At 42.2% G+C, this 25,980-nt stretch overlaps 1 protein-coding gene across 6 annotated transcripts in view; it reads left to right on the plus strand.

The window, feature by feature from the left end:
• Nucleotides 1-25,980, plus strand: part of AFF1 (AF4/FMR2 family member 1) — a 197,225-nt gene that overhangs the window by 43,376 nt on the left and 127,869 nt on the right. The window contains exon 1 of one of the 6 annotated variants that reach the window (XM_027544977.1): nt 12,448-12,682. The exons of 4 other annotated variants lie outside the window; for them this stretch is intronic. In XM_027544977.1, coding sequence (XP_027400778.1) covers nt 12,666-12,682 — 17 coding nt within the window. In that variant the 5' untranslated portion in view covers nt 12,448-12,665. Of the gene's footprint in view, nt 1-12,447; nt 12,683-25,980 lie in introns of those variants that run through there. One more of the 6 variants, XM_027544978.1, reaches the window with a different exon arrangement.

A 25,980-nucleotide genomic window follows, 5' to 3' on the forward strand; every position in this document is an offset into this window, starting at 1 on the left:
GAGTATTTCCCAGGAACTTGATTCAACTCTGATAAATAAATGTATGAGTATTAGAAAAATTGTTTGAGTAGAAAAATAGTTTTTTGTTTATTATTTTATCTTGGTCTCTCAGCTGTGATCCACTTATATGAGGTTCTTGGAAAGCTCCAGCCTACCTGTATGGCCCCTTGCAATAATATGTTTGTTAAAGGGAGGGAGAGAATTGCCGTTAGTTGAAATTATCTCAGCCAAGTTAGCTTTTATTCTAAAACCACTTTCTGTTCAGAAAAGGTTGTCCTAGATGACACTGCGCTTTCCAGGTAGCTCAGTGGTAAAGAATTGAACTACCAATGTAGGAGTCTCAGGAGACAAAGTTCCAATCCCTGGGTCAGGAAGATCCCCTGGAGAAGGGAAAGGCAACCCATTCCAGTGTTCTTGCCTGGAGAATCCAATGCACAGAGGAACTGGGTGGGTTACAGTCCATGGGGTCGCATGTGAGCCTAGATGAATAATTATTACTCCCCCTCGCCACCACCCCTGCCCAGGCTTGGTCATATTAATTTGCAGCTCTGCAGACTTTCCACCACCTTGTTTTTCTGAAGGGTGAAAATGACATCTTCAGTGTGACTTGTGAGTTCTCACTGGGGACTTTAGTGTTCATGGTACCTGAAATATCAGGTAAAAAAACATGGAACTGGAGTTCCGTGTTTACTTCCAATTGCTTTTTGTAAATAGTCATAGAAAAATGACAGATGTTCTGGTCCCAGACATTGAATTTCAACCCCAAATACTCCTAAAGGAAACCAGACTGACCAACCATGATAATAAATGACCATTTGCCTTTTGCAGAAGCTGTCCAGCTGGGCTCAGAAGTCAAATTTGGGAGTGAGTGTGATGAAACACAGCTAGATGGCAGGAAAAATGATTTCCTTAAAGACTGCAAAAGTCATCCTATGATTGTTTCCTCGAGAGGGTAATGGTAGCTTCTCTGGAGAGGTTGCAGGATATGGTGATTGAGAATGGGACCCTGGGGCCAGGGTGCTAGGGTCACAGCTCAGTCCCACCACTTACAGCTGCATGACTTAGAGAAAATCACCCGACTTCTTGAACTTCACTTTCTTTACCTGTAGAGCAGGCAATGGCAACCCACTCCGGTACTCTTGCCTGGAAAATCCCATGGATGGAGGAGCCTGGTAGGCTGCAGTCCATGGGGTCACTAAGAGTTGGACACGACTGGGTGACTTGACTTTCATGCGTTGGAGAAGGAAATGGCAACCCACTCCAGTGTTCTTGACTGGAGAATCCCAGGGACGGGGGAGCCTGTTGGGCTGCCGTCTATGGGGTCGCACAGAGTCGGACACGACTGAAGTGACTTAGCAGCAGCAGCAGAGCAGGATGGTAATACTGTACTTGGCTTAACAGCTTGTGGTGGGAATTAATTTAATATCAGCAGAGTACTTAGAGCAGGGCCAGACATACTGTGGGCAATCAGCAAACACTGGCCATTCATATCACTAGCAAAATGATTCCCAGTATCTTGCTTTTCACTGTGGCCAAGCATGTGTCTCAAATACACGTACTGAGAAATACTTTCATATTTGGGTGAAAGTCATTTTTCTGTGAATTTCCAAGTGAAAAGGGTTAAGCCTGTTAAGTTGTTAAGCATTTGAAGGCATGAGGCCAGTGGCTTTGGGGTGTCCAGGGCACTCACAGCTTCCCAACTCAGAGTTCTCAACTTGACCTTTCCTTTCTGAGAACATAGGCAATACTGTAAACTAAAATTACTGTAATTTTCTTTTTTTTTTAATTTGGCTACACTGCCCAGCCTGTGGGATCTTAGTTCCCTGATCAGCCATTGAACCTGGGACCTGGCAGTTAAAATGCTGAGTCCTAACCACTGGATGGTTAGGAAACTCTCAGGGCTGTGGTTTTCTCTTTAATGAATCCATCCTTATGCTTAAAACTATTGAATTAGCTCAATAACTTATAGGTCCTTGATTAGGTAAAGGTTTAATTTGTTATGAATCAACTTTTTGTTCTTTAGATTTGTTTTACAGTTGACCCTTGAACATATGGGTTTGGACTGTTCAAGTCTACTTGTATTGGGATTATTGACAATAAGTGTGTACTGTAGCACTGCAGAATCCCAGGTTGGTTGAATCTGCAGATGTGGAATCTCAGATACGGAGGAACCTCAGGTATGGAGGGTGCACTATTAAGTGGTACATGGTATTTCTGCAAAGGGGGAAGGGTGCCTCTAATCCCTGAGTTGTTCAAGAGTCAACTGGATTTTCAAGATAATTAGAACTTAGAAAATGGAGCAGCTCTTTCTGTTGGTTATAGTAAGCTCTTAAAAGACAAGTATTATAACCCCAAAAACCTCTTTTATAGGGTTGCATAGGACTTTGGATGTTACATGTGCTTAATAAATGTTGATTTGATTTCATCTTAATTTTTCCGTTTTGCCTGTGACCTAGTTCAGTCGTGTCTGACTCTTTGTGACCCCATGGAATTCTCCAGGCAGGAATACTGGAGTGAGTTGCCATTCCCTTCTCCAGGGGATCTTCCTGTCCCATGGATCAAACCCAGATGTTCTGCATTGCAGGCGGATTCTTTACTGTTTGAGCCACCAGGGAAGCCCATGTAGGAGACAGAGCTCATGGTAAATAAACCTCAAATAAAACTTCCCTGACTTTGGGGAGGAAATCCTCCATCCTCAAGTGGAAAGTAAAATTGGTACCCCAAATTAGATTTTGAGTTGGTGGAATTTAAACATTTGCTGAGGATAAAAAGAACACATTTAGAACAGGCCTGGGTATCATAAGAAATGTCATCAGTTGACGTAATCTCTTTTATGTATGGAGAGATCAGATCTTACTGTAACTTGAAAGCTGCAATTTACTGATCATTGAGGCTTGTCTGTGTATGTAACTTTTTCCCCCCTCACAAAAGGAAAAAACAGCCCCTCAAAGAAAGACTGGGAAATAGCCTCTTTCTTCCAGTTCTTACATCTTCCCCTTTTCTTGCATGTAATCAGGAAAATTTGAGAGTAGTTTGAAGGAGTGGTAAAGGCTCCAGCAACAAAGAGGACTGTTGCAAAACATTGTTTAGAGATTCATGCTTTAGACCGAAGGTCAAGGGAGTATCAGTTACTTGTCTTTGAGAGGTTAAGCAATTCATTTTGTTCTTGCTGAGTTTTCCATTTATTTATTATTTTATTTGTAAATCCAATTAGTCAATTACTTTAAGGAAGATATTCTAATTTGATGATACCTTAATACTTTAACATGGTTTAAATGAATACGAATATATTTTTAAAGTATAGTTAATGTACAATATTATATCTTACAGGTGTACAATAAAGTGATTCATGATTTTTAAAGGTTATACTCAACATTTGAGCTTATAGTTATCATAAAATATTGGCTGTTCTTGTGTTTTATGATATATCCTTGTAGCTTATTAAAAAAAAAAATAGTTATCATTTGTTTGGCTCCACCAGGTCTTAGTTGCAGCATGAAGGATCTTTGTTGTGACATGTGAATTCTTATTTGCAACATATAGGATCTAGTTCCCTGACCAGGGATTGAACCTGGGCCTTCTGCGTGAAGTCTTAGCCACTGGACCACCAGGGAAGTCCCCCTGGTAGCTTATTTTACACATAATAGTTTGTACTTCTTAATCCTCTACTCCTAATTGCCCCTCTCCTCCACCTTGTCCCCACTAGTAACCACTAGCTTGTTCTCTGCATCTGTGAGTCTGTTTCCTTTTGGTTCTATTCACTAGTTTGTTGTAATTTTTAGATTCTCTGTGTAAGTGCTCTTGTACAGTATTTGTCTTGCTCTGACTTACTTCACTTAGCATAATGCCTACCAAGTCCACTCATGTTGCTGCAAGCAGCAAACTTTCATGTTTGATGGCTCAGTAGTATTCCATTGTATACGTATACTAGACATGCTCTTTATCTAGTTAGCTGTTGATTGACACTTAGGTTGCTCCCATATCTTGGCAACTGTAAATACTGCTGGGTTAGGCAAGTCTTAAATGTTCTGTATTTTATAAGGCAATGTTTCTCAGACCTTAATGGGCTTACAGATCACTAGGGATTTTACTAAAATGCAGATGCTGGTTTGGTAGATCTGGGATGGAACCTAAGAGTTTGCATTTCTAACACGTATCGAATGCAGGGCGCTGCAAGTCTTGACTCTGTGGCCCTCACTTGGAGGATCAAGGCTCATCAAGGCTCAAAAGCAGAGATTCTCAAATGTGACTGCACATTAAATTACCCGAGGACATTTTAAGAAATACAGATGCATGGGTCCCCCTCCAGAGATTAACTGACCTGCGATGTGGCCTGAGTGTTAGGGATTGATCAGTCTCCCCAGGTAATTCTCAGATGTGTAGCCAAGGTTGTAAACCACTGCCCAGTCTGGAGATTTGATTTCATTGGTTCCCCACTGGTTCAGCGGAAAAGAAACCACTTGCCAATGCAGGAGACGCCTGTTCAATACTCTACTGTTCTTGCCTGGGAAATCCCATGGATAGAGGAGACTGGCGGGCTGCAGTCCATGAGGCCACAAGGAGCCGGACACCACTTAGCAATAAAGCAACACAGCACATATTTCACAGCCAAGGGGAAGCTGTTGTTCCCCAAGGGGAAGTACCTGCCTTCAAAGTGATGTCCTCTGTGTGGGAGTTTTTTGTTTTGTTTTGTTTTTCAATTTATCCCCTTTTCCTTTGAATCTCATGTTTTGAAAGAGTCCCTCTACCAAGCAAACTCCATTTAAAACAATTTTGTTTGTTTTTCTATTTTTAAATCAGTCCAACCACATACAGTTGTCAGCTGGACTTCCGGATCAGCTAACAATCGGTGTTGCCACACTCAGTTGGCATGAGCTCCAGAAAAGCCCAGAGCAGAGTAGTCATTCACACACTTTCCATGGGCAAATATGTGATTTCCTTTGGACTTTCAGAAATGTTGAAAATAATTCATTGGTCTCTAGTTGCTTCGTTGGTGGAGCCAGGTCAGAGTCCAGTGACTGCATGATGAGAGAGTGCTTCAGAATGGCTGTGTGGGGGGCATTCAGAGGCAGGAGGAATTCTTGCCTTCTACCCCTCCAGCAGAGTTCTTCACAGTTTTGTTCCTTAATTATCTGCATTATCTTCTGTCTGCCTTTCCCATAAACAGACATTCCCTTTAATCCCATCCAGCCTCATGACTTGATAGACCTGAGAGTTAAGAGGTTTTAGTAGGTAAAGGGTGTGACTAAGATATCAGAGAAGTCTTCTGAGAAGAACTGCCTTGATTTCATTTGTTCCCTGGTGGCTCAGTCAGTAAAGAATCTGCCTGCAATGCAGGAGACCTGGGTTCAATCCCTGGGTCAGGATATTACCCTGGAGGAGGAAATGGAGACCCACTCCAGTATCCTTGCCTGGAAAATGCCATGGACAGAGGAGCCTGGCAGCCTACAGTCCTTGGGGAGTCGCAAGAGTCAAACACGACTTAGTGACTAAACCACCAGCACAGGGTGTCTCCAATTGGGGAAGAGGGAAGGGGCATTCCAACGAAGAGGAAATACAGGAAAAGTATCTGGCTGGAGGGCTCTTGTAGTAATAGGGTGGGGAGGGTACTGAGTGTGGTTGGTGGATGAGAAAGCAAGCTACTGATGTTGGGCCAAATTGGGAAGGGTATTAGATGCCCCTGTAACAAGTTTATTCTTCAGCTCTGAGGCAGGGAAGATACATTGTTTCTTTTTTTTTTTTTTTTCCTTTCTTTAATTTGGTGAGAGAGTAACATCTGATATGTATTTTAGGAACAATGTATTCTTGCAGTGGGACTGAAGGCTAAGTGGGGAGAGAGACTTGTCTAAGGAAATACTTTCAATGGCACCCCACCCCAGTACTCTTGCCTGGAAAATCCCATGGATGGAGGAGCCTGGTAGGCTGCAGTCCATGGGGTCACTAAGAGTCGGACACGACTGAGCAACTTCACTTTCACTTTTCACTTTCATGCATTGGAGAAGGAAATGGCAACCCACTCCAGTATCCTTTCCTGGAGAAAGGCAGGGACGGGGGAGCCTGTTGGGCTGCCGTCTATGGGGTCGCACAGAGTCGGACACAACTGAAGCGACTTAGCAGCAGCAGCAGCAGCAAGCTATTGAAAAAGCATGATGAGGTATGAAGAACCTGAACGAAGAGAATGGTAGATGTTCTAGAAAGAATGAAAGACATTATGGTTATTTCAGATTTCCAATAGGAATCAGATGATGGAAGACTCAGCGAATTGGTACAGTATTGACTCATTAAATATAAGTTGGTAAGTTAAGGATGCATACTGTTGGCCACAGAGCAGTGGTATCTAAACTTGAGTGTGAAGCAGAATCACCTCGAGGGCTTGTTGGACCACACCCACGGAGTTTATGCTTCTGTAGGTTTGGGTGGGGCCTGAAGGTTAGCAAAGGAATGCAGGCCTGGAGTAGCAGAGGAACCCAAGAAACAAATGGAAGACAGAACGAGCTGGTAGAACTTCAGCCCAACCATATCCGTAATTAAGATAAATGAATAAACATATCAGGTACAAAGCAAAGACTCAGCAGACTGGGTTTTCAGTTCAGTTGCTCAATTGTGTCCGACTCTTGACCCCATGGACTGCAGTACGCCAGGTTTCCCTGTCCATCACCAGCTCCTGGAGTTTGCTCAGATTCATGTCCATTGAGTTGGTGTTGCTCTCTAGCCATCTCAGCCTCTGCCACCCCCTTCTCCTTTTGCCTTCAGCTTCTGCCAGCATCAGGGTCTTTTCCAGTGAGTCAGGCCTTTTCATCAGATGGCCAAAGTCTTGGAGCTTCAGCTTCAGCATGTCCTTCCAATGAATATTCAGGGTTGATTTCCTTTAGGATTGACTGGTTTGATCTCCTTGCAGTCCAAGGGACTCTCAAGAGTCTTCTCCAGCACCACAATTCAAAAGCATCATTTTTTTTTTGGCCCTCAGCCTTCTTTAAAGAAGTTTTCCCTGGAGATATGCAAACAGGCCAGTTTAGGAAGAGAAAGCGCATTCTTGCATGGAGAAGTGGATTAGATGATCTCCTTTGGTCTCCTTTCTGGAGTTAAGATTTCGTCATAGTTTATTTTCTACAATAATGATAAATTATTATATTGCAAAAATGATAAGTTAATAAATAACAATACAGATAAATGTTCATTTTATACTTAGAATATTTTTAAATGCCCAGAATAAGACAAGCCATTCCATCCTTCCCAGCCAGGCATACCTGTAGCTAGCCTTTGGTACAGAGACCCACTCAGTCTTTTGAATACACACATTTATTTTCAATTTTGATGAAGTGGGTTCATAACAAGTACACTGTATAACAACTTTTCTTTAACCTTATATGATATCTTTTCATGTCATAAAATATTTTTGTAAAACAGAAGCATGAAAGCATTTTCAACCCAGGAGGAGAAAAAGCATTTTGAGACTGATTAAATCTGTACAACTAATCCCAGGGACGGGGGAGCCTGGTGGGCTGCCGTCTATGGAGTCAAACAGAGTCGGACATGACTAAAGTGACTTAGCAGCAGCAGCAGCAGTCCCAAAATGCTTTTTCTCTCCTGGGTCGAATATGCTTCTGCATCCCCCCCGATCTGCTAATTTAAAGTTCTCTGAATTCTGCCTTCTGCTTTTATTCCCAAGAATGGAATCAGCTAACCATAAAGAAGGCAGAGCATGGAAGAACTGACGCTTTTGAACTGTGGTGCTAGAGAAGATTCTTGAGAGTCCTTTGGACTGCAAGGAGATCAAACCCATCAATCCCAAAGGAAATTAACCCTAAATATTCATTGGAAGGACTGATCCTGATGCTGAAACTCTTTATACTTTGGCCACCTGATGCAAAAAGCTGACTCATTGGAAAAGACCCTGATGCTGGGAAAGATTGAAGGCAGGAGGAAAGGAGGGCAGCAGAGGATGAGATGGTTAAATAGCATCACTGATTCAATGGACATAAGTTTGAACAAACTCTGGTAGATAGGGAAGGTCAGGGAAGCCTAGCATGCTGCAGTCCCTGGAGTTGCAAAGAGTCTGACAAGACTTAGCGACTGAACAACAATACCCGCCCCCCGCCCCCAACCCATCCCTTCTCTGGTGAAGGTGAGACTGTCCCCTCCCTGTCTAGAGAAACCACCCTTTGCAGATCCAAGCAGTAGCTCAGTGTGAATGATGGGTGGCTCTTGGCATTTCAGAGGTGATACGTTTCACTAAGTGAATAGTCCTTTGGGTACAGCCTCCCAAAGTGCCTTTTTTTATACCCAGGAAAGTGTTTTGGGGCAGCTGGGAAGAATGAACTTGGCTTTGTGGGAAGAGGTTTGTGCTGGAGTTACAGTTCTGAAGGGTCACTGATGTTTTTATCCAAGATATCATACAGACTGAGAGATAAGGGACATTTTCTAGCATCTTATATTGGTTCCTGGTTGTATGAGCAGAAAGAATTATAAAGCACAATGAGTTCTGCCCAAATAGAGAGAGAGGTATCATGTAAGTCCACAGAGGAGAGTTTTGAGGAAGCTGGGATCACAAAGCAAGCTGACCACTGTTTGTTTAGGAAGTTTGGCCGTGGTGGCAGGAGATTGGGCAGTAGCTTGTAAGGTGAAGAGACTGATGTGTGGGGGAAATAGCCGATTCTAGAGAAAGCCATGGCAGAGAAAACAGAAGGTGAGCCTGGAGCCTCATAGTACCAGAAAGTAAGGAAGTGCTTAAAAGGCAAACAGATGGAAGCAAGTCAAAGGGATCAGGAGCTGATGGGAAAGGGCTTCCAGTGGCCAGAGCCAGAACAATCTGAGCAATAAAACCCATTGTGGAGTACTGGGTTATAGCCCAAAGGATGAAGTAAGTATCTATGAGTATATGCCATACTGGGTCTTCCCTGGTGGCTCAGACTGTAAAGAATCTGTCTGTAATGTCAGAGACTCAAGTTTGATCCCTGGGTTGGGAACATCCCCTGGAGAAGGGAATGGCTACCCACTCTAGTATTCTTCCTTGGGAAATCCTTTGGACAGAGGAGCCTGGAGGGCTACAGTTCATGGGGTTGCAAAGAGTCGGGCAGGACTGAATGACTAACACTTTTGCTTAGCAACTGAACAACAACAACATACTCCTTATTTGTAAGGTAAATTGGGTTCATTAGCTGGTCCAGTTTGAGTGAACCTTAGGGGCCAAGGATTCTTCACCTGAAGTCTATGGAGCCTCCGATCCTCCCTAAGTGGGCTGCACGGGGACCTTAAACATCAAAGTATAGCAAATACTGTGTGTAAGGATCTGTATCCTCAAGTATCATCAGGAAGCCAAGGAATTCTGTGCCCCCAAAAGGTTAGGAATGTCTTTTGTTCATTTTCACTGCTGAACAAGACTGTATTTTGGATACAATGGTGTTTTCAAAACACTTGGAGAAAATCACGCCCACGTGTGTACTGCACTACTTCTTCAGCCACAGGCAGTATCCAATTCCAGAATCATTTCTCCCGCACTTTCCTATAGTTTTGTTAGATCTATTACAAATCAAGTGTAATCCCACTTCAGTTTCAAATTACCCTCAGTAAGTTACATTACAAATGATCTTGAGAGCTCTGGGAATGTTAGGTGTACTGATGATCTGTTGACTTCATATTTCCTTGCATGTGAATATTTGCCCTGTTCTTTCATTTCCTCCTCTTTAGTGGAATAGAACAACACAATTCACAGGGGAAAATGTAATTTTAATAGAGGTGATTTTACATTACTAGCCACTGATAAGTGGAAATTTTGTGAGTAAATGCCATTATGCAGTATTGTTCCTGCTGCTTTTATATGTCTGATACCAGTTTAAAGCATAAATGATCATGGTTGGTATTTAGAATAACTGTGAGAAAGATGGGCTAACAGCTAACCCATTACCTGTTAAATAATGTTTTTGAGAAAAACAAAAGTATTTCCCAAATTAAAAACTTTAGTAAGAGAAATAGCGGTATGCAAATCTCTTTACTGTCTAGCTTAATAGAAGACAGCTGGATTCTCATATCTGTTTCTGAATTCAGTGTGTGGCAGTGTTATTTTGGTTGAAATCTATGAAGAAAATGAGAAAATGTAGCCTCACATAGGAAGAGGAGTACTTTAATACCTTTTTTGATATTATATCAAAACTCTACAATCATAGTTTCCTAAAGGTTAGTTGCAGTGTAGAATCTGGAGTCATTTCATTGAACTGTTTTTAAACTTTCATATATTAAAATCCATTGGTCTTTCCTGCACTTTCAGTGGATCTTTTACCCATGCATGATTTTGTACTATTTAGAAAATTTTGGTCACTAGGTTAGGCAGGTCTTCTAAAGCCACAGTCGTTACTGTCCTTACCTCATCAGGGACGACTTTAAGTATTGGGAAGCTGTCAAGCTCACCATGACAAGTGTCAAGTTGTCCAAGATGCTTCAAAACTCAAATTTTATCACTGGCAATAAATACTGTCCGTTGTTTTCCTGGAAGAAACAGACTCACTTTGTTCATTTTTGTGAAAATGACTGCCAGGTAACAGATCAGTCAGTCAGTTCAGTTGCTCAGTCATGTCCGACTCTGTGATGTCATGGACTGTGGCACGCCAGGCTTCCCTGTCTTTCACCGTCTCCAGGAGTTGGCTCAAACTCAATGTCTATTGAGATGGTGATGCCACTCAGTCATCTTGTCCTCTATTGTCCCCTTCTCTTCCTGCTTTCAATCTTTCCCAGTGACAGGGTCTTTTCTAATGAGTCAACTCTTCAAATCAGGTGGCCAAAATATTGGAGCTCCAGCTTCAGCCTCAGTCCTTCCAGTGAATATTCAGGACTGATTTCCTTCAGGATTGACTGGTTTGATCTCCTTGTAGTCTAAGGAACTCTCAAGAGTCTTCTCCAACACCACAGTTCAAAAACATCAATTTTTTGGTGATTAGCCTTCTTTATCTCTTACATCCATACATGACTACTTTCCCATTTTGTCACGAAGAACACTAAAATGACCTGTATGCAAGGGTCAAGATTTAATAAAAGTAGTAATCCCTACTACTGGTCATTTCATTAAGGATATATGTAAACACTTTTTTTTAAACTGCTAATGTGTGGTGAAGAGCCACTGCCTTGTTGAGTGATAAGGCTCCAGCAGTTTCCCCACAATTGCTTTTGCACCATCAGTGCAAATGTCAGCACAGTGAAAACGACAGTGTCTTTGTGTTATTCTAAAAATAGCTGTGACCTTTGAGAAGGTCTCAGGGACTCCCGGGAGACCACGAATCACACTTTGAGAACCACTATAAAGATGCTTTTGTGCCTTCCTCCTACCCCATCAGCCCCCACCCCACAGCCTTGCAGTTTTCAGGCAGATGTCAACATTTCTCTGTCCATGGCTCCTTAGTAATACAGTCTGGAGTAGCTCTGCGAGTTTTGTGACATCGTCATGATTCTAGGCGGCAGGGGGACATGCATTTAAGTTTTCAGCCCCCGACAGCGTGCTGCTGGTCTCCAGTGAGATGCTGAAGCCCACCTTTCCTCCTGTTTGGCGACGTTGTCTCTTGCTTAGCTCTAGGCAGAGTTTAAATGCCTTCCCTGGTCCCCCTAGTAGGACACGGTTTCGTTTGTACTTATAGCGTTTAATATATTGTCGGCTTGCATGCTAAGTTATTTTCTAAAAACTGGTCAGTTCCTTAATGACGTCTTTCGGTGCTAAACGAGTTGCTGTTGCCTTTTCGTGTCTGCATGTTGTCCAGTAACAGAGAGGGCGTTTTGTAAACATTTGTTTCAGTGAAACGAAATCAAAACTGAAAGCCAACAAAGTCTAACAAGTGTGCGGTAGTCACACATTTCCTGACTGTAAGCGTTGGCACGATCAAAAGTAGAGAACTTGGTCTGCTGCTGTGTTTTTTGTTTTTTAATTCCTAGTTCACTTCAGGTTCTGGGGCCCCAATATTCAACACCGATTCAAACCGGGGCTGGAGTTCGGAGCGTCGGGGTACTGCGTGTTCCGGCCGTGTGTGTACATTGCTAAAACCTTGGCAGGAGAGCGGTCGCCAGGAGCCTGCAGGCGGGGCTCGGCTGCGAGCGGGCCAGCTGGGCTGCGTCGGCGCTCGGAGCTCGGCGCCCCCGCCCGGCGCAGCCTCGGGCTCGCCGGGCCGAGCGCCCTGCCCTTTTAAGGAGTCGGGCCGTACCACCAGAACTTTGTGGGCGGGGGTGTCCGGGCGAACTCGGACACCTCGAGGTGAGCCCAAGGACGGTTTTCTTTACCCTGCTAACGCGAGCCGGCGTGCCAGCGCTGCTTGGCGGGAGCTGCGCTTTGGTGGGCTCGGCGCCGAGGGAGCCCTCGAGGCGTCCCTTCCTCCGGAGTCGCCCGCAGGGATCGCGGTCGCTGTGGGCTTCGGACGCGACGCTCCCCCGGCCGGTCCGGAGTGGAGCGCGCCTGCAGAGGCCCCAGTGCCCGGATGTCTATCAGGATTAGCGCGAGCCAATACGCTCGGAGCCGGAGGCTGCGCTGAGGACGGCCGGGCTCCAGGAGCAGGTAGTCCCGTCACCTCGGGGAGTCGCGCTGGGGAATCGTCCCCGCCCGGCCCCGGCAAATGGTGAGCGCGGCGCCGGCAGGAGGGCCGCGGCTTGGAGGCGCTGATGGACGGCAGACCTTGAGCTCTACAGACTGAATTATGGCAGCCCAGTCAAGGTAAGGCAGGCACTGAGAAACTTTTCCAAATGTGTGTGAGTGGCGAGGGGGATGGAAGGTTGCAGGGGAAGGGTTGGGGTACTGTGAAGAAGACGGGCAGGAAGCAGCTTTGTCATTGCTTTCTCATCGTTATTTATGTCAGATTTAAAAGTAAAAAAAAAAAAAGTCTGGAGGACGTACTAGACCATTTCTGCAGAGGACAGGAAGAGGGGTCGAGTTAAAGTTAAGGTTCAAGTTAGATTTCTCTTCTCTGGCCGCCCCGCAACCCCCATAATTATTTTCAGGGAGATCAAGTTGGCTTAACCTGTCTGCCTTTGCCCAAATCGTCCTTTAGTTTCTTTGTGCACCTCATTTAGGTTCTCCTGATTTTTTCCCCCCTCCCTCTGGTAATGCCTTGAGCAGCATTTTGGAAATCAATTAACGCGAAACAGTTCGCCTTGGGGGTTGGTGGTTGAGAATTTGCCAGGTAAGTAACTGGAAATTTTACTGCCAAAACGTACGATCGCACATAAAACGGCACAGCTTTCGTGAATCTGCTGAGTAGTCAAAGACCAGGAATGTACCGGCGTTGGTGAAGGGAGAGGATAATGAACAGCAGTTGCTGTCAGAGGAACGCTATAGTAAGAACCTCAAGCTCTGACTTTCCCTGGTTTGTTACCTCTTCTTTTTTTTCCTTTTGGTAAATGAGCCTTTAAGAGCGATGACAAGGCGTCAGTGATTATGAGATTCAGACTGCTGTGTGGCTGTCATTTTAGTAGTGACAGCAGTTGGGGCTAAAGGAGGCTTAAGAACTTAGATATGCCGTCTTTTTTAACTTTCAGTTTTATTAGAAAGTCCTTTGGTGTCACGTTTAAAATAATTGGAGGGCTCCTCAAGTTGCTTTTTGAGGTCGTAGAGTCATTTGGGGGAACCTTACAAGGCTAAACACAAGTCGGGTCTGAAGACCCAGATATGTCAGAGAAATAGATGCTTTCCTGTTGAAGGGTAGGCTTGATGAGTTTACATTTTTTTCCTAAGAGATAGAACTTCATAGGAAGAGAACTTCACTCTATAGAGTGTCTCCTATATGCTCTGTATATAATTAATCCTCTCCTCTCAGTGGTTTATCCCCTGCCCCCATTTTATTGGTTTTTCTAAGAAGGAGATTCTTGGGGCCGTGTTGTAGGAAAACTTTGCTGAGAAACTACAGTTGCATCTTGATTTTTACTAGTCTTGACTGAAATGTAAACTGCCCGAAGGGTCCAGGGCATCAAAACCTTGGATTAAGACATTGTGATTAAGAAACTAAATAGCATCTAACAGTGCTCAAAGCTAGAAAGCAGGGATTTGAACTCAGGTGTGAGTGATTTCAGTGTCTGTGCCCTTAAACTAATGAAGAGTAAAATGAGGTAATAGCTAAATTGGACATGGCTGTGTGCCAGGCACAGCAGCTGTAATTGGATTACCTGGTTGACTCTTTGCAGTCACTTAAATAGGTAAGTACTTTTTCTTTTTCACATTTGTTCAGGAAACTGAGGCCCAGTCAGTCTTTTCTTGCTTGAGGTTACCCAGGTGGAGCAGTGCCCGACTCCTGAGCAGCCTGCAGCGTTTCCTCACTTCCAGGCTGCCTCTTTAATGCTGAGATGAGGTGTAAAAGGGGAGCTGCAGAGCCTCAATCTAAAGGCACAAAAAAGCAGTTTCTGCCAGAAATACTCTGCTGCAAGATGTAGAAATCCGAGTTATCAGCATGGTTGTTCAATTTGCTGGTGATTGAAATAGGAAGACTATACACATTCCACTCTTCTACCTGGCCTTCAGAGGTGCCCTTGAACTAGGAACAAAGCCACAAGGCTATGATGTCTTGTTTGCATTATGTCTGCTTTATGGGAGTGTCTCTCACAAGTAGTAAATGTGCATTTTCTTTTCTTTCCTATGTGTGTGTGCGAGCACGCACTCACATGCTCAGTTGTGTCCAACTCTTTGCAACCCCCATAGACTGTAAGCTGCCAGGCTCCTCTGACCCTGAAGTTTTCCAGGCAAGAACACTGGAGTGGGGGTGCAGTGCCCTCCCCCAGGGGATCTTTCTGACTCAACCCATATCTCTTGGTCTCCTGGACTGGCAGGCAGGTTCTTTACCACTAGCTTCCAGCTGGGAAGCCTTCTTTCTTTTTACCACATCAATAACTGTGTTTTATTTATTTTCTATTTCTTCTTCAGAGGATCTAGAAATCATTTTAGTTACATTCATCACAGATATAATCTGAGTTTTGTTTTCATGCAATATTATATGATAAGCATTGTTCTAAACTGCTACTTACTCTTTAAAATTACTGTTTTGTCTAACTCCCAGTGTTTCAGTACACTGGAACATCAGAATTTATTTAACTTTCCAGTAGTTTATTGCTTTTATAAACTTTATATTGGAGTACAGTTGATCAGCAATGTTGTGTTTCAGGTGTACAGCAGAGTGATTCCATTATGCATATAGATGTATCTGTTCTTTTCAAATTATTTTCCCACTTAGGTTGTTACATAACTTTGAGCAGAGTTCCCTGTGCTATACAGTAGGTCCTTGTTGGTTATCCATTTTAAATATAGCAGTGTGTGCGTGTCAATCCCAAACTCCCTGACTATTCTTCCCCACCCCAACCATAAGTTCGTTTGTTGTCCGTTTCTGTTTTATGTTCATTTGTATTTTTTTTAAAGATTCTACATGTAAGCAATATCATTTCTTTTTCTGTTTGACTTCACTCAGTATCAGTTCAGTTCAGTCGCTCAGTCGTGTCCGACTCCATCCATGTTACTGTGAATAACATTATTTCATTCTTTTTAAAGGCTGAGTAACATTCCATCACACACACACATTATACATACACACACAGGGGCTTCCCAGGTGGCGCTCGTGGCAAAGAACCTGCTTCCAGTGCAGGAGACATGAGACGTGAGTTTGATCCCTGGGTTGGAAAGATCGCCTGGAGAAGGGCATGGCAACCCACTCCAGTATTCCTGCCATTAGAGTCCCATGGACAGAAGAACTAGCAGACTTTGGTCCACAGGGTCGAAAAGAGCCAGACACGACTGAAGCGACTTAGCACATATGCGTGCACGCACATACATACATATACACACACCACATCTTTATCCATTCCCCTGTGGATGGATTTTAAAGTTGCTTCTATGTCTTGACTATGGTAAACAGTGCTGCTATGAACATCGGGGTGCATGTATCTTTTGGGGCTGTGTTTTACAAGTGATGAATACACATTGTCTTCACTTATAGCTGGAATGTGGTTCAAGCTCACTTAGACATTGTGTTTGTGGGACAGTGTCTCTCCGACATCCAGAGAGAGAACAGATGGAGAAGATTGCAAGTCTTCTTGGATTTCTGGAAACCCTCAAGCTGGGCCCCGCTGCCCAAGCAGTGCTAATAGCAAAGGAACCGTCACCTGTGATGTACAGTCTGGGGCAGTGACATCTTGTCCACGTGCCACTTGCCGCACCCGTTGGTTTTTGAAACAATTAATTTAGATTCTTGGACTCACTGGATCTAAACATTAATAGCTCAGCTTGTTCTAACCACAATAGTTCATTGTGCACTGCTTAAATAATTTGCTTTCTGTTGTTTTTTGAGTAGAAGAGGTAGATGGAAACTTAGATGAAGTTGCATTTTGTAGCACTGGATGGTGTGTGACTAATTTTTCATGTATATTTCTTCTCTGTAGTCAGCTCCTTAAGATACTGTCTCATATTTTTAGTGTCCCCTGCATAAGCTAGAAGTACTTTGAACAAAGGAGAGACTACTTAAGTATCTTCTGGCTTGTGAACTTTCATCAGTTAAGGTTGCATAATCCTCTCCTTCACTTTAAAGCAGAAAGTACTAAATTGATTGTTTTGTTTTGCTTTGTGTTATGTCTTCTGCTAGATATGGAAGACATTTACTGAATGAAAGGTCAGTTGCCTAAGTTTTAAAAATTAGATCTGGGGTCAGTATTTTGAGAACGTCAAATATATGGTTTGCCTTTTCAGAATTGTGGAGAAAGGCAGTTACTTAAAAGTACAAGGTTGTTAAAGCAGAGCATACTCTATGCCTCCTCTCTCAGATCAGTGTGTGCAGTTCTTGGGAATCTGTAAGCAGAGCAGATACATTGATGATACTTCCTGTGAGAATTGTAACAAACTTGCTTCCTTTAATGTGAAATAGTTACAGACTATGGCTTTAGTTTCCAAATTCTGACCTAAAGCTCTTAGAAACTGTTTTCATAGATCTATATAGCCTGGCCGACCATCTTTTGTGGACTGGTAAACCCTATGATGGGTAGGGGAAGGTATAAAATCCTATCAGTTTGTAGATCTATCCTTTTCTATGAGGATTAGCTTGCCTTATATTGAGGAATGTGTTGATGGGTAAAAGAGAAAAGAGGGCTTTGTCTGATTCATCTCTGCTAACCCTTTCATTGAAGCAGTCCCTGAATATTAGAAAGGAATATATATGTATCTTCAACTACCGGTAGGGATTAACTGGTTTTAAATGCACCTTGTGCTACCTGAGAAGCCCTGGTCTGTCCTCCCCGCCCCCACCTCCAGGGTAGGGTGGGCTGGGGTGCTCCAATGAGATGGGGGGGGGGGTTGAACTTGTTTCTTTAGTGGCTGAGAGCATCTCAAAAAAAAAAAAAAGTTTTCAGACAAACTGCAAAAGGAAATTAGGTTTAGTGAACTCTCCCACAGGTTTTTTGTTTGAATTTGCCTAAAGTTAATGACGTTTAAAAAAAAAAAAAAAAAAACAGAGGAAAGTCAGATTGTTCCCAAGATTATTATGAAGCTGGTTTTTGGTGGATCTCTGACTCTGGTGGGGAAAGTTTTCCCTTGCAAAAGGCAGGGCCCTTAAACTGGTATGGAACCAGTTTTGCCCCATCCTCTGCCCCCACCCCCGATTTATGAGCTTTATAAAGATTGCCTTGGAAGAAAATTCATGAAAGCAAAAAAAACTCTGATTAAATATGAGCAAATATCAAAGAAGAATGGTGTTTTGGAAAGTGCAGTTCAAGGAAGTGATTTCAAGAGGGAAATAATTTATGCAGTATTTTGCCCCAGTGAACGCCTTCATTTTTTCCCTCATGACACCATTGTAAACTGTGTCCTGGACAGAAGAGAAACAGACAGGTCCCTTAAGTGATTTCCTTCTAGTTCATCCTGAGAGCCCAACTGAGCTTCCTGGCTCAGACGACAGGTTCTACCATGATGAAGGTCGTAGGAGAATTGAGTCTTTTTTTTTAATCATCTGATTTATGGGGATCTTCTTTGGCAAAATGGACTCAAGCGGTCTCACGAGAGTTAGGGGATTCCATACTGTACCATGAAAAGGTGTTCACTAACTGGTTCTATACTATTTTGAAAATGCAATTCAGTGAATGCTTCATTTAAGCAACTTAAATATCAAATATATTCATTATCTTAATCATCAATAAGAGAGATCACCCTTATCTGGGTGCTGTCCCTTGTTTTGAGCATGGGAATCTACGTATTTACTTAATAGTTGTAAAATGGAGGAATTATAAAGCTGGTTAGTTTCATAACTGCTTTGAGTTGTAACACACAACTTGATTGCTTCTAAATATCTAAACTTAGTTTTCCGTTAGCAAAGTTCTCCATTTCATTTTCTTCCTGAGATAGGACGATAAATGTATTTCCAAAATCTGTCCTCTGAAAGGGGAAGTCCTGTACGTGACATGGTGGTGAGAAAGGCCTACCAACTACAGTGTATTCTGACTTTACTTTCCGTACCAGTTGGAAATACAGTCGGGCACCCTGAGGACAACTTTTCTTGGCTCAGAAGTACAAACATACCAAGCTTGGGTGTCATTACCTCTCTGTTGTGGTTCATTTTATTGATACGGGTTGGGTGCATAACTTTTACAGCTTAAATGGTTACCTATCCTTTTTCCTTCAGTGAAAAAAAAAACTGGGGGGAGCCAGATTGTAGTATTTTAGCTTTGCTTCAGATGTTCTTCATTTTATTTTTAAAAAGTTATTTATTTCTGGCTGTGCTGGGTCTTCGTTGCTGTGTGCAGGCTTTCTCCACTTGGCAGCAAGCAGGGGCTGCTCGCTAGGTGCGGAGCACGGGCTCTAGGCAGCAGGTTTCAGTGGTTGCAGCTGCAGGCTCCGCAGAATGTGGGATCTTCCCATGGCAGGTATCGAACCCATGTCCCCTGCTTTGGCAGGCATATTCTGATCCACCGTGCCACAAAGAAAATCCCCCTTCATTCATTTTTGTATGAATGTAAATGTCTTCCTTTGCTCAAAATAAAACAGCAAGTAGAACACAAAATAACATGTTGCTCGAGTATGTCTGTAGCAGATGACGTTTAGCTTTAGGCCCTGGGGGAGGGGGGTGGATAAGATTTATAACTTTTGGTGTTAATGCCCTTCGAGACCCAAAAGTAAAAATTAACTTTAATAACCATCCCAGCACTGACTTTTTGTGTCTTGGCAGCGATCAGTGTTGAGAATCCCGCCCCTGTGCAAACTTGCCCCTTTTCCTATCTACCCATAGCAAGTTAAAGCTTAACCTGAGGGCCACAAAGCCAGCCGACTTAATATCCTGCGAGTCTTTTTCTCTGGTGAACGTCTGTTGTTTTCTTGCGTTGGTTTATTGGCTTCTCTTTTAATTTAACCAGATTGGAACTCCTGTCAGGTTCTTAAGGCTGTTACTCAAAGCAGTAATTTGATGTCAGATTTAATATATTAAGAGGAAATCCCAGTAGTGACATCTTGTCAAAAGGGAACTGCAGCAAACAGAAGGGGGAAATAGATTGTATTTCTATTGACAGCTAAATTGTCTTGATTTGGGGATTAGGTGTCGTGTTTCCAGAGGGACACCCACAGTTCCCCCACGTCCTGAAAGTACCAAGGATTGTCCTTCCTCCCCCATGGCTCATGTGATGGTGAACCCCTGGAGGCCTGTGGGCCACTTGATCCTTTGTTTGGGTGGGCCGGGGAGAGTTCAGGAGATGATTCTTGAGTCACTACTGGCTTGCCGGTGTTTTACCCACAAAGGATCTTGCCTTTCTTTCCAGTATTGCTTACCACTCAATTGGGCAATAAAACAAATAAAAGTGAAGGAATATTTTAGGAGCAGGGTGGTTATATTAAGTTCAAGGTTCTCAAACCAGACTAGACACAAGAAGCACCACGAGAGCTTCTGAACACGCAGATTCTACACTCCCCCCATCCCCACCCAGAGATTCCTAGTGGGTAGGTCCAGGGTTGAGCTTGGGTAGAGGAGCCCTGCTGGGTCTGAGGCCAGAGGGCCACCTACTACTCTTGGTGAAATCAGGTGTGTGTGAGAGAGATACAGTGTCATATAAACTATATCATGCAATGCCATTACATTCTGATTTAATATATGTTCATCGGTGCACGTGTTCCTCCTCCTCCCCCCCACCCCATTGAAACAGACTAGAGGTTGGTACAGAAGGAAGATGTCTACTTTTATGAATTTACGTATCAATTACAAACTCTACTAGTTCAAATGTCCAAATGCACCTATGTTTAAAACACGAAAAGGGAGATACCAAGAAGCAACCTCCAACGTTTGCTCAAGCCGAGCTTTCCCAAGAATTACTTCTTAAGGACCTGGTTACCTAATCAACCCTTTCATGTCTACTCTGGGCTCCCTCCCAAAATTGCTAACTCCACGCCCCCACCCCCGTCCCCTGTCAGGTGGCAGTTGTTTTTGGTACCAGGGAAAAAGTTACAACTGAGTCAGTTGTACAAGTGAGTCAGTCAATCACATCCCAACTTTTGAAATTGAAATAAAAGTTTGTTTTTTCTCCACCCCCCCCCCCCACCCTTTTAAGCAAGAGCATTGTCTAGGTGTTGAGCAAAGAATCTGCAACAAAAATTTTTAAATGAAACTCCTCTGGAAAGTAAATGTTAAAATTACAGCAGAAGTCAGTTCCTGTAACAAAATTCAGGAAACGCTTTCTGGTATGTGGGTGTTGGAACTTTTCAATTCTTGGAACTTTCCTTCAGGAAACTGTCCTGTCAAAAGCAGAGCAGTCGATAAAAATATGAAGCTCAATTCACAAAGTGTTGTGCAGTGTAATTAAATTTTGATGTGGGGCATATGTTTTGCTGGTGGTGCAAGAGCTGAGACTGTCCTGTGGCTTTCATCCTGGGTAGCTGTGCATCTGGGTAACTTGCTAAATGATTTTCCTCTCCCCATTCTCTTTGCTTTAAAAATACAGGTGTACCTGATTTTCTCAGGATGTGAATTTATGGAAAGTGGTATAAAATTAACCAGTTCCCATTGTTTTGTGTGAAAGTATGAAACCTGTCTCCTATCCAGCTTTGTAGGCGTTATATATTTTTGTCTCATGATTGACAAAATAATATATATGTTTTTTTACCTTCAGTATTTCTAAGTGAGATGACCTGCCTAGTAAGGTGGTAACTTTAGCTACTAAAACACTGATAAAAATTTGAGTTCATGATCTTAGGATTTTAAGGTTTTTTTTTTTTTTTTTAAAGGAAAATAGCTTCTTGCTGAGTTAATAGACCATTTGAAAATAGGATTTTGGTTTTGTTTTTTTGATTAAAAATACTTATTGATTCAAAGTTCTAGACTGTAAAACAGGAGCTAAAACTCTCATTTTATGTTTTTTTCTGAGTAATTTTCACATAACCTTTACATTTTTAGTAATTACATTTTTCTGTTATTCTTTTATAGTCTGTATAGCTGCCTTTCTCTCTCAACTCCCTCTTAGAGTCAGGCATACTTGTGCTAGTGCTCCATTGGAAAAAAAAAAGGCTGTGTGAATACAAACTTTGTACCACATGGAAAAAATCAGGCAGCAAGATTTACAAACATTAGGATACTTAAAGGGTAGGAGGAAACCCAGTATGTTTCACAATGAGGCTCTGCTACCTGAAGATGTAGAGACGAATAAGCAGTGTGGTCTGTGTCACTTGGTTTCAGTAAACTTCAGAGTAAACCAGTTAAACTTAATTTTTGTTTTTGAGTTGAAACCGCCTGGAAGACAAAAAGCTCTAGATGGAAAGTCATAAAAGATTGAATTTGATAATTTCTATCATATTGCTGGTAATGTAGGAGTTTTGTTTTAACCCTCATGACAGGGACCTATTCTTACAAACATCTTACAAACATATTTTAACAGTCCTGTTTTTCTGAGGATTAAGTGGAAATCATTAGATTTACTTCACGTGAGTTTAATTTGTGGGCTTTTAAAAGTCTTGACAGTTGTCATGATTAGCCTAGAATGAAACTTGGTTTCTATTTGAGGTTACCCATAATTCTGTGGTGAAACCCCTAAGCTAATGGTATTATCTATTATTTTAAAGACCAAAGTAGAAGCTTCTCCACTCCTTTTGGTCTTCTGGGTATCGTGGTAAGTGACTTTTTTTTTTTTTTTTTTTTTTTTACAAATGGATAGGGGTTAGCTTTAATCAAGACATGTTCACTGTCACCCAGATCTTTTATGTCCCACGTTACTTCTCATTTTATGGATGCTTCTTCCCAGCCCAAGGTTTTTTCCCCCCCTCTTTACCATTTTGAGGCATATAATGCAGATCTTAAAAGTTGGCCTTTTCAAGCGATTTTTAGTTCCTTTACTGAATAATGCAATTATCTCCATTAATCAATTTTAGAACATTTTATCTCCCCTCATGCCCCATCCAACCATTAATCCACTTTTTGTCTGAGTTTACGTTTGGCTTTTGTGGGTGCTTCACGTGCATGGAACCTTGGCTTTTTTTGCACCTGGCTTTTTTTCACTCGTGGAATTTTCTGAAGTTTCTCTGTGGCATAGCGGGTGTCAGGAGCTCTGTCCTTGCTGCGTGATTCATTCCATTGTGTGGATAGGATAGACTTGCTGTTTGCGGTGTTTTGCCTTTTTTTGTTTTTTTGGTGGGGGAAGGGTACTTGAATAATGCTGCTCTGAATATTTGCAGGTCCTTTGTGTAGATTGTTTTTCTTGTTTAGGAGTGGAATTGTTGGGTCTTATGACAGTGTTGTGCTTAACTTTTTGGAGAAACCACCAAACTGATTTTCAAAATATATGCTCACCCATAGCCCATTCATTCAATTTTTTGTGAGTTATGTACTATCTTCATGGTCTGTTGTGGTTGTGGCTGTGAAAGTCGTGGTTCTGAGATGTGATCAGTTTTGCATTTGATTATTAGGAAATGTTTAAAATTTATATATGACTTAAAACCACAACTTTTTTTTTCTATAAAGAAATCCCTTTGGTATTTCTTAAATTGATTGGGCTATTTGTAAAAGAAACTTATCAAGGAATGTTTCAGTTCAGTCGCTCAGTAGTGTCCAACTCTTTGCGACCCCATGGACTGCAGCACGCCAGGCTTCCCTGTCCATCACCAACTCCTGGAGTTTGGTCAAACTCATGTCCATTGAGTTGGTGATGCCATCCAACCATCTCATCCTCTGTTGTCCCCTTCTCTTCCTGCCTTCAGTCTTTCCCAGCATCAGGGTCTTTTCCAGTGAGTCAGCTCTTCACATTAGATGACTAAAGTATTGAAGTTTCAGCTTCAGCATCAGTCCTTCCTATGAATATTCAGGACTGATCTCCTTTAGGATGGACTGGTTGGATCTCCTTGCAGTTCAAGGGACTCTCAGAGTGTTCTCCAACACCACAGTTCAAAAGCATCAATTCTTTGGTGCTCAACATTCCTTTTTTTTTTTTTCCAGTATGAAAAGGAATGTTGAAAGAAAACCAAATTTAAAGCATCAGCTGTTGCTAAAATAGCAGAAGAAAGTTCCAACCCACAACTCAAATATCACACATATGTAATATAGAATATATGTTATATATATAAATATATATATATATCAAATATGCAATAAAGGATAAATATGTACCCTTTCTTTCATAACTACAAAATGGCCCTAGAAGTTGTTACTTCAGTGCAGTTAGTAAAAAAAAAAAAAAAAAAAAAAAACATTCAGGCAGAAATTAGCTTGTCTCGTTTGGTACACCCTCGCATGCAAAGATACGTTAATGAAATGAGGCTTCTGGAAATTATTAGAATTGGGTTCCTGCCAGGAAAGATGGTGACCGTGTGCCTTCAGTTGATGGTGTGCTCCAACCTTCTAGAAAAGATAGACCTATTTTACAAACAGAAGTATTTCATGACATGCTCCATAGTTGTCTGTACATGCATGTGTGATGGCAGTGACAGCTGTTCTGGGAAAACAAAAACAAAAAGAGCTATGAGGCCCTGCTTCATTGGCTGCTGCTTGGCTGCCTTGACTGAATGAATTTGCCTGGTGTGTTTTTCTGCTTTGGAGGCATCAGTGCATTATGGGATGTTATCAGAATTCACTGCTTCTGAGTATTAATTTATTAATAATTAATCTGCTTAAAGATTGTATGTGTGCCCGTGCATGTGCGTGCGCTCAGTAGCCTCTGACTCTTTTGCGACCCTGTGGGCTGCAGCCGTCCAGGTTCCTCTGTCCATGGGATTTCCCAGACAAGAATACTGGAGTGGGTTGCCATTTCCTTCTCCAGGGGAATCTTCCTGAAGGCATTGAGCCCTCAACTCTTGTGTGTTCCTGCACTGGCACGTGGACTCTTTACCACTGCGCCACCTGGGAAGCCCACTTAAAGATTATCTGTCAGTAGTAATAGCTTAGTGACTGTGGCCAATTCCCATGCATGGACAGCGCTTTTAACGTTGGTTCTCTGTATCCTGAATTGATGGAGCCTCACTGTTCACTCCGAGCCAGCATTGTGTGAGCAGGGCCCTGTGTTGCTTCAGACAGATGAGGATCTCCCTTCCCACAGGAAGACAGAAGATCAGCAAACTGGCTGCAGAGCAACAGCAAACTGCATTAGGTGCTATGACAGAAACCCAGCCGGGCCGGAGAATAAGGGAGTGTGGGCAACCTGGTCCCACGTGGGCTGTGAAGACCTTCAAGGAAGTTAACCTGAAATGGAGAAAATGCAAATCATGACAAGTTAGAATTAATTGTCCTTTCAGAATGTGCATGGAAATAAGTGACGATGGTGAGAAGGATGGCATTTTTAAAACAGGGCAAGTATGGTTTTAGGAAATAACCATCATGGAGCAGTTTCTCAAAATGAAATTTGGTTGTGAATTAATTCTATCAAAACTCAGCCCTGTTTTTTTTTTTTTTTAATTTTATTTTAGTGAAGGCAAAATGAGTTCCATAACAATGTAACTTGAACTTTAAAAACAGATTATGTTTTTTAAGACTTTGCGTTAGTGCATACATATAAACAAATTAAACATACGGAAACAGAAACCTTCGAGGACGTTTTCTTGGTTTGGAAGCCATCAGACAAAGGAGGTAGTCCCAGCTCAGTGAGGACAGTCATCAGGGAATAAAGATGTGGACTGTGAGAAGGGTTTTTAAGGCTGGCTGTTTTAAAAAGGTCAGTCTACAAAGCATCGTTCTATACATGTGAAAGGCTGTTATGGGGAGTGGGGTGAAAGATGGCCTCCATATCTGTCAAAAACAGATCTTGAAGAAGTAATTTGTATATATTAAGTTTAAGCAAAGCCCAGGAATGAGCTTGTCATTGAAGTTAATTAAACATGAAAATACAGTAGGAGGTGGTGTTCTTTTAGTTTATATAAAGAAATAGATAATCCTCTACCTTGGCTATTTTAGGAAGTACCAGATGGTTTTAAGTACCTTTTTCTCAAGGGATTCTGTGGCTTCTTAAAAAAAAAAAAGTGATCACAACAAACGACTAGAGGAACTGAAAGTTCCTACCCTTTGCATGTGTCAGGGCTCTATTTAATTGTGTAGAGTTACTTCCAGGATCCTAGATTCATCGTCACCTCATCTCTCTTGTACCTCCATTTTATAGTTACTTTCATACATGCATTCATTTCATGTATTTAGCTGTAGACCTTCTGTGGCGTAATAGGTGGTAGTTTTATGACTGTATTTTGAACATGTGAAAAGAAGGTATATTCGTATTTTCAGGGTCCAGAGTTATATGTGGGTTTGCACATTACGTCTCTTTTACATTATTTCTATAGTCTTTGTCCATTTATTCTGCTGTGGACTGAGAGATGAATAAAGTCTCATACAATTAGAGAGTTTCTGTTTCTCCTACCATCTTCTTAAGTTTCTGCTTTACAAATGTGGATGCAGTGCTTTCAATGCATAAATATTCACAGTTGTTCTGTTTCATTTTAGATCACTCTCCTTGAAGGTATTAGTTTTTATAGATACTTCCAGAAAGTTTCTTTTGAGTATCAGTGACATTTTGTGAAAATAAAAGATGTATCTTTATTTACATTTTTCA

This window comes from Bos indicus x Bos taurus, chromosome 6 (assembly GCF_003369695.1).
Source record: "Bos indicus x Bos taurus breed Angus x Brahman F1 hybrid chromosome 6, Bos_hybrid_MaternalHap_v2.0, whole genome shotgun sequence".
NCBI classification, from domain to species: Eukaryota; Metazoa; Chordata; class Mammalia; order Artiodactyla; family Bovidae; genus Bos; species Bos indicus x Bos taurus.